Here is a 9,804-nt window from a genome sequence, read left to right as displayed (position 1 = left end):
GGAGTGGCTGTTGATAACCAGAGAGAGGAGGAAACTTCCTTAGGAGTAATGTGGGAAGCTAGCCCCCCGAGGGAGGCAAGCAGATGGAGAGCACGGGGGGTCGCCCTATCCCCGATTCCCAGCGATGGCTGGGGTCGGGCCCAATGGTAGACTCGGTTTGCCGTTCAAGCGGCTGCGATGGGCGCGATGGTCTCCTCTTCGCGTGTCTCCTCCGGGGGGGGGGGGGGCCTGAAGGGGGGCGCCAGAGCTGGAGGGCGTCGAAGAGGACCAGGGTTGCTGGGAAGCAGACAGTGCACGGGACTCGATGGCTGTGGCGGCCGAGTCACGGCACGGAGCACTGCTTCTTTACTGTCGAGAACCCTCCGGGGGAGGCCGCGTGCGGGTCTCATGCTCCCCGACGGGCGGGGGGTGAGCGGGGCTGCAGCGGCTCGACAGTAACACCAACCAGCCCCCCTTGCGAGACGGGTGCGTCGAGAAAGCAGACCTTCTCGGCGTTACTCATCTACGCAAGGATCTGCCAGAGGAGTTTCTCATGGACCACAAGTGTGGACATTGTCCGACCCAGGGCCCGTGAGGTCACCTTGGTCACCTGTAGAGCGAGGTCGGTGGCGGCGCAGTTTTCCTGCATAAGCGCTGGGTCGGTCTTACCCTCGTGGAGCTCTCTCAACGCCCTGGCCTGGCAGGAGCCATAGCGTGGAGAGAGGAGGCAGCTTGGTCCGCCGCAATGTATGCTCTTGACACCAGAGATGCCGAGACCCCACATGCTTTGGACCGGAGTCTAGGTCGAGCCCCCCCCAGGTGGCCGCCGCCTACGGGCACGAGTGCACCGCGGCGGCATACTCCACCAGGGGGACATCGACGTATCCTCTAGCTGTCTCAACCTCGAGGGAAGAGAGGGTGACGGAACTTTGTTTGATGTGAAACGTGCCGGAAAGGGGCGTTCCAGGTCTTACTAAGTTCCTAATGCACATCCGGTAAACACGGCACTGGGGGCGGGCGCGGAGCCGCGCTCAAACCCGAGGCGCCATGTAGCCAGCCGCGAGCGCCGGGAGAGGCAGTGCGGGCACTGCAACCCAACACTCACGGCGGCCCGAGAAAGCATGGCTGACATTTCAACGTCCGCTTCTTCCTTGGCTCGACCCCCTGAGGGAGGGAGCCCGAGGAATCGTCGGAGTCGGAGTCGGATGGCAGTACGTCACCCCCCGATGCTGCAAGAGACATCTTATCATCACGCATCGTGTCCAAATACGTGATTGAGGAATAAGACGGCGGACCGTCTCATGGCGAATGGTCAGACGAGCGAGACGAGGTGTGAACGGTCCGTGAGCCCGTGGCTGGCGGATTATCGTTCACAGTAATCCTCATATCACCCTCGCTGCTTGCCGTAGCGGACGGCAGGGCCGTAGTCCTGCTGCCACGGAACGGGGAGCAAACGAGGTTTTGGCTGAGTCCCGTGGGAACACAGCCACCTGTGACACAAAGTCTGAATCGTCACCGCCCGCAGTGCAGGCAGGACGTATCCACAACGTCTGCCCCAGCGTACTGGAAGCAGGCATTGTTTCCGTCCCCCTCCTCGATGAGTGTGTTGCACCCATGAGAACAGTGGGACAAGCCACGCTGGAGAAATTTGCTCTTTTAGAAAAGGAAATTTGCTCAAACACCTCCGGAACTGCCGAGACGCCCAGGGGAGAGTCACTGCAGGAAGGGACCGTCCGCTGTCCACGTCGTAGATTCCAGCAGAAAGAATGATCCCCAAGATCGTAGAGAAGCTCATCAGATGCGTAGGCTCTGAAGTACAAAAGGTGAATGAATGAGCACGCCGGCTTCCCTCTTATACCCGGACATCCGGGGAGGAGTCCGGCATGCAAATTTCATTTGCCAATTTTCATTGACCTTTTCTAAATACTCAGAAGATGATAGGTTCTCAAGACAAACCCCATTCTGTCGGTTCGACACATCGTCGAGAGACCGACAGAAAGGGAACTGAATTCATCTTGTTTGGACACAATGATCAAAGTGTCCATGACTTTGATACTTCATCTCTGTCACCATACACTACCTCCTGTGTTAGAAACCTGGATGTTTGGCTTGACAATAATCTGAATTTTGGTAAGCAGATAAGTTCTGTTGTCAAGTCTTGTTTTTACCATCCCAGGCTTCTCTCCAAAGTAAAGCCATTCTTGTCTTTAAAGATGTTCGAAATGGCTATACATGCATTTGTTACATCAAGGCGTCAAGCTACAATTACTGTTGTAATTCTCTGTATGTTGGTGCTCCGTTGTCTTCTGTTTCTCGCCTACAGTTAGTCCAGAATGCAGCAGATCGGCTTCTCACCGGAAAGCGCAAATATGAGTCTATTATGCCGGTTTTAATTTCACTTCATTGGCTTCCTGTGAAGTACAGAATTGATTTTAAAATACTCTTGTTTGTTTTTAAGTCACTTCACAACCTGGCTCCAGTGTACTTGGCTGAACTCTTGCAGCCTTATACACCTTCGAGATCACTTGGATCATCTAACTCTAACCTGTTGCATGCCCCGAGGACTAGGCTAAAAACCCGAGGCGACCGTGCTTTTTCTGCTGCCGGCCCTAGACTCTGGAATAACCTCCCCTCCATATTAGAACTGCCCCAACTCTGCCTGTTTTTAAATCTTACTTGAAGACCTACTTATTCTCTCTGGCTTTCGATGTCCCTTGACAACCTGTCTTTGCACCATACATATCACAGCTTGGGTATATCTATGCTATTTTTATGTCCATTGTTTAATGTTTTATTGTGCCTATTTATTACATGTCTTTTACTGTCTTATTGTATGTTGTAAAGCACTTTTATCAACTTCGGTTGTTTTTAAACTGTGCTATATAAATAAAGGTGTATTGTATTGTACCTTACACAAACATCTGCCCCTATGTCCAAACAGCATCTGAATTAAGTTTTAAATGATGTAATTTATTTATTAAGTGTTACGTGGAACTGTAATGGCAATATTTTCATATTTTCAAAGTACTTTCCAGGTTTTTTTCTCACATGAGACGTATGGATATTGCTGTACAAGCTGCCCCATACCCTGATGTGAGCAGCACTGATTCTATCTTTCTCACTGGTCAAATGATCCAGCCGGAGTTTTATGCCCAAACACTATATTAGTATTAAAAACATTCTTTCTTCTTCTGTACCAAACCTGAAACTGTTCAAATCACATAAATTAACATAAACATTAACCTGATGTTATTTACCGTTCATGTAAATACTGTTCGGATTCATCAGTCTAAATAATTTCATTAAAATAAAAAGGGGGGACTAATGACATAATTTTATTCATGTTGGCTGTTTATTTCTTTTTCTTCTCTTTATTTCTTGTTGTCTGCATCTATTTCAACTGCTCAAAATACCGTGATTTTCCGTCAGCGATCAACAAATAGGCTTTAGCATAATAGCATCAAACATCATGTTTCAAAGATCTCAGTGCCAAGTAAACCATTTACCGCTGGGAAACAACAAACTGTATTATTTTGGACTGTGATCATATCTGAGCCTGTTACTGCTGAACATGGCTATATTTGAACTTTTCTACCTCATTAATCCTGTGATTTATAAAAGAAATAATGTCAGCTTTTACCAATAACACCATCATTCCCAATACTTATTTTATTAAATAATTCATACTTTTCATGTTTCAGTGTAAGTCAATGACAATGTTTTCTGTTGAATAAAATTCATCTTTAAACCAGGCACTGAAAAATGAATGTTATAAGAGGGAATTGTAGTCAAGCGAACATCCTGTAAGTGTCAGTTTCAAACTGTTATTGACACCAGGCCCAGTGAACGGCAGGTCCTGGAATGCACGGTTGAACACGCCTCCACAGAAAAATATCAACGACTACTTTTCTAGCCCCGCCCACTGGTTCACACATGACAGTACTGAAGCAACACAAGTTGTGCGGAACCATATAGAGCGAGCAAGAAATAAACAAATATGCAGTTAAAGATCGCAAAATATTGTGGAGTCAGTGCCTGGTCGCTTCATAACCTTCCTTCAGATTCCCACATTAGTAATGCGTGGTTGAAGTCTATTTTTAAAGACATTCCAGCTCACGTGGGTAACACGGATTCATGGATTCCTTTGTGAACAAGGCACAGATCAATGCTCGATTTGCGGAGAGACTGTGCTGTGCCATCAATATTGGATCCAATAGGAATGGCGCAGCAATCTTATGTGAGTAAACCACATTTGTACTATGCATCACTATTGCTTTGTAGAGATCGCTTGATATGCCCTGAGCCCTATCCGCACGGGATTAGTGTTACCTGGGGACCTCTAGTCATTTGTAATACTTGCAGAGATTGTCTGTGATCTTAATCCTGTGCGAATCGGCAAGGTCTGTAATTTGTAAAGTAAAAATTCTATCACAAATTACTAAACATATCTTAACACCGAGGTTCTGTGATAATATGTGTCCCATGCGAATCGGCATCTCTGTGATTTGGCGGGCTCATATATCATTTTTCAAGGTTTTATCCACTGTTTGCGAATAATTTAGGCTGTTTTGAAGTGTTGTGGTATTATTTCGGGTGCTGGGTCATATCCATAAATTACCGGGAATCTCCCGTTTGTTTATTTATCATGGAAACTCTCGTAACATTTGAGACCTGCAATAGTGGTGATCTTCTGTCTGGTTCATGATCACGGGTCTCAAATGCTGACAGATGCGGTCATATATCATTATGCACCATACAACTATAGGCTATACAAACTATATGCAAAGCCTTGCAATCACATCCGGGAAATAAGTCCATAAATTTGAGTAAAATCATGCTGTGCGAATGCGTCACATGAAATACAGATGTGGGGAGGTCATTGTAAATCACACGAGGTCCCCAGATAATGCTAATCTCGTGTGAATGGTGCTAATGTGTAACCTAACGTTACGTCTCTAACCAAATTCACAGAAGGCTCCAACTAAGTTTACTATGCAAACTGCTATCCAATCATAGCGGTGGGCGTTTACTTCCAAGTCTTCAATAAGGCACGCCCATTAAAACCCAGCGTTTGTAGAGCCGTCCTCAACCCGGGTAGAAAATAGCCTGTTACTTTTGATTTTGATGTTTTTTAATGTTAAAACCACACAAACGTCATAAGTAGACCTCATACAACAGTATAAAACAATAGACAAGCCCAGTTCATGACACCTTTAAATAAAAGTAGTTTAGCCGCAGAAGTCAACAGAAGCGCACCCGACTACCTGCCCGCTAGATTCAATCCCCACTCATCTCTCCATCGGTTTTCCCTGCTCTGACCCCATTATCAACTTGTCTCTCACCACTGGAACATTTCCCACAGTTTTGTTAATGACATTGTTAATGTTCATGTTTATTGGGTTAAATAGTGTGCAGGACGTCTTTTTTGGATGCTTAGTATTGATTTAATAAAATGACTTGTGAGTTCTGAAAGATCTGCAACAAAAGTTGTTTTGGTCCATTGTATGAAAGGCTTGAATGTGGACATGCCCACATTTGTGTTTCACCATATTTTACAGACTACTTTAGGTAATATCTCAATTAACGGTAAAATAATGCAAATCTTACCCCATATGTGGTTTGTGCAAGCAGTTTATTATAATGCCCTATTGTTATGTTTTAGGGATAAGCGGTCACAAGAGCCAATTCCATTTCATATTCAAAGCTGACATAGTGAAGCAATCTGTCACGAGACACACAAGGTCCAATGCTAATACACATCAAAGCTAACATTTCGTTTCTTCTGGCGGCAGTTTTGAATGTGTATTCCCACCGGATCTGAGATATATGGTGGATGGTTATCCATTTTGTATCTGTTCCTCATACAAATGGAGTACAGTTGGAATATTTGAAAAAAAAAACAGTTATAACAAATGTAATGAATAATAATATAATATAAAAAAATGAAATGTTTGCTTATTTGCAATGAATACTGAATGTATTCATCCACAGTAATGCTTTTTTAAAAGATGAAGAGGATGTTTCAAGCTATGATGTATTATTCAAGAGAAATGTAATTCCTCGTGTCATCACCCCTTTATTACTTAAGTGCATTAAAAATCAAGTTTTTTTACTTTTATTCAAGGATAGGTTGAAATGGACCAATATACCAATACAAGTTCTCCAAATTAACCCTAGTTGATGTACTTAATGAATAATTAAATAATTGAACACAAAGAACAAATAATATATTAGTATGATCTAATAAGCGCTATAGAAATGTTTGCTAGTTTCCTTATATGGCTTACAGACAATTCTCACTATAATAAAAGGAAACAATGCATTTAGATGCATTTCATTATGATCAACTTGCCTGGATCTGAACATCTTCTGGTTTCCATTGTGGTCTCAGTTTTTTAAGAAGTTTTGTGATGCCATGCCGAGGGAAGCGCTCATCAACACTGACGTCCAAATGTAATATTATATCATTTTCCATTTTTTCATCAGAATCACACCTCAGATGATCTAAAGCAGTTAAATGACGGCCCTAGCAACATGCCAATCTGTCCATCTGAGTGACTCAGCAAGTGGCTGGGTTTATCACAGTGCAATGTTCTTTTGGGCATCTTCATTGCTCAGTTAGTTAGGAGTTTACTTATTAACCCTAGTTTCAAATGAAAAGGGTACATTTGAAGAGAAATGTCTCAATGTTTGATGTGAAGCAGATAAGCAGTGTTTAGCTATTACAAATTCACCTATAGGTTTTTCGTTTTAGCTCTATGTATTAGTAAAATATGTCTTTATTATAATTCATGTGGCACAGACTTATTTTGTGTTGTAGATCGTGTTATGATTGTGTGTATGCTTCACTGTTACTACAGCAAATGACTATAAGGGGCTTTTGTATCATGGTGACTGTAACGTAATGAACGTGAATTTTTATGGAAACACTGAATAAATGAAACAAGGCATTGTTAAAATGACGTAAACAGTGAGATGGGAGTGTAATAATAACACAAAGTTCAACACAGCCATCTAAAAGTGAAGCGATCAAATATTCTCATGCATTACAGCATATTCTAAAATCTGGAGTGGCTATACTTAAACAAAATTAAACACAAACTCCACGGAAAGGATTGTGTGCACTATATGTTTTCAAAGCGATTTAAACTGTTTAGTACAGTGATTTCTTTCACTGGACCAGCAAAAGTGCGTACGTCTGCTCAGACCCTGATGAGGCACTAAGCACTCTTGTAGTGTATTTCGGGGAAACTATGAGTTTAGTTTATGAGTTTAACCACAGTAACATACGTATAATTAATGGTGATTAACCATTAACTATTTTATACACTTTACCTGATGCAGCAGAATTAATAATAGCGACAGACTAAATGTACTCGTCCAGCGAGTGATCAGCAGATCGTATATCAACTCTAAGAAATATTACTTTCCTGGCCTTGGAAAAACAATATTCTTACTGTAGTACAGTACCACTTCAGAAATCGTAACGAAATCAAGCAGTTTAAGTGACGTTGATATGTGATAAATAAACACAGAAACGATTCGAGCATGGATACAAATGAGGTTTTATTTACTACACTAAAGGGGAAATAAAAAAAGACCAAACACTAACAAACAAAAATAAAACGTAAAAGCAATAAAGAATAAAAGAAATAGACAAAGCAAAGAGTGGCAGTATTAAATCAGCTATTCGCATCTGCATAAACCATCAACGACAATCTCCTTATTTAAAAGGGGCAAAGCTTAAGCGCAGCTATTTAGAAATAGATCAGATACTTGCATTGGCTTCCTGGTTGTGCTGGTACAAGTTCTGGTGCGCATGCAAAAAGGTTTCAGAGTCCTGATGAGTTCAAAGCGAGTGGGTGAGTCCGTCGGATTCTTTCTTAGAGCCGGATTGGCTGACGAAGGTAGAACAAAGTTAGCCTAAGCAAACTGCCGGAAGAAGCTGTCTCCAAGGAGAGAGACTGGTCTCGGGAGGGTGAACGAACACGAGCGGGCGCGAACACACACGAACGAGCGCTGTTTCCTCCGTGCACAGATGTCTTAACCCCTGGGGCGTCACGCCCCTCCAAGGTGGGCGATCCAATGTGATGAGATGCTTTTGGGCGCGAAAACATGTTTCTTTGTCCGGCACACTAACTCATTTGCATTTATGGTCGCCTGGGAGTTTGGAGAAGGAATAGACTTAGAATAGAATAAAATTAGTATGGTATAAAATACATTACTGTGCTATACACCATAAGAAATGAAGAGGGAAACATTTAGATATGAAACATGAAAGGATTATAATTACATTGACCTGTAGTTTGTACAAGAATGTAAATATACACAGAATACCACTAAGCACACATGCCTTTGAGGTTGTAGGTAAAGGATAATAACATGGGAACAAGCATACAATGTGGGGATACATGTATATACAGTTTAAACCAGTCTTTTGTGGCTAAGGAAAGAGAAAGAGACATTCTTTTGGAAGAATTTGAGGCTCTCAGTCCCTGGGGGCCACATGTCTTTTCTCACGTTGGTGAACAGCCCTGTCCCCCCCCAGAACCTCCTTTGAAGTCCAGGGGAGAGTATTGGAATCTGTCCTGGTCAGTGATGAAGGTGTTGAGAGGGCAGTTGGACCAGACTCGTTGGTGCCTGGTTGAAGCTTGTTGTGTTTTACGATCCCAAATGGTAACCTTTGATCAGACCAGACCCTACATCCCCCCCTTTCGGATGACAGGGTTCACGTAGAAGCTTAGACGGACGATGGTGGTTTGGATTGTAATGGTCAAGGTAACAGGTGGGTCTTACTGGTCCTCAGTGCTGTGGCGCACTGGCAGTGGGTCAATCTAGGGGCGTCCTGTCGGATGCCTTCTCTGTCAGCTGCGAGGGTTTTATATGCGATAAATGCAGGGAAATAGTTAGGCTGACAGAGAAGATCTTAAAATTAGAGTGAAGACGTGTCAGGTGACCGCGTCCTTTATCCAGCTCTATCATCTCAGCTCTTGTCAGGTTGCCGCTTCCCATTCTCCGCTCTACCATCAGGTCAGGCCATGAACTGCATCCTGCTCACTGTGGTAACCTTGGAACAATGAGACAAGACTGGATGAGAGTAGGGTACTGTTCTGCACTCTTTGATGCACCAAGTACATCAATTGTGCTTCTGGTTCCGGTTGGTCTAACTAATGCAGCCTAAACCCTCAGAGGATTTATATTAAGGAAGAGTAGTGTATGCAAGATTAAAAAGATGCGTCGTTAGTCTAGATTTAAACTGACAGTGTGTCTGCCTCCCTGACGGTGCAGGGAAGACTATTCCAAAGTTTAGGCGCTAGATAGGAAAAGGATCTACCACCTGCACTTGATTTTGAAATTCTAGGTATTACCAACTGACAGGACGCCTGAGAGCGTAATGCACGTGAAGGACTGTAATACAAAAGGAGTTCATTCAAGTATTGAGGAGCTAAACCATGTAGGGCTTTATAGGTAATAAGCAAGATTTTAAAGTTAACGCAATGCTTTATAGGTAACCAGTGCAAGCTTGACAGAACCGGGCTAATATGTTCATACTTTTTTGTACGTGTAAGAACTCGAGCTGCCGCGTTTTGGACCAGTTGGAGTTTTTGTAATAAGCCTGCAGGGCAACCACCTAACAGTGCATTACAGTAGTCTAGTCTTGATGTCATGAATGCATGAATTAACTTCTCTGCATCTGACATTGACAACATATGACGTAGTTTAGATATATTCTTAAGATGGAAAAACGCAATTTTACAGGTGTTGGCGACGTGGCTCTCAAATGACAGACTACTATCGAATAGAACGCCAAGATTCTTTGCTGAC

The 9,804-nt window shown here is 43.2% G+C and overlaps 1 protein-coding gene across 1 annotated transcript in view; it reads right to left on the bottom strand.

Annotated features, from left to right (window-relative positions):
* zgc:113516 (uncharacterized protein LOC541449 homolog) overlaps window positions 1-6,454 on the bottom strand; it is a 78,971-nt gene extending 72,517 nt beyond the window's left edge. The window contains exon 1 of the mRNA XM_057330486.1: window positions 6,332-6,454. Coding sequence (XP_057186469.1) covers window positions 6,332-6,454 — 123 coding nt within the window. The remainder of the gene's footprint in view (window positions 1-6,331) is intronic.
* Window positions 6,455-9,804: the final 3,350 nt, after the last annotated feature.

Source organism: Triplophysa rosa, linkage group LG3 (genome assembly GCF_024868665.1).
Source record: "Triplophysa rosa linkage group LG3, Trosa_1v2, whole genome shotgun sequence".
Lineage (NCBI taxonomy): Eukaryota > Metazoa > Chordata > Actinopteri > Cypriniformes > Nemacheilidae > Triplophysa > Triplophysa rosa.
This window is presented reverse-complemented; position numbering and strand designations above follow the sequence as displayed.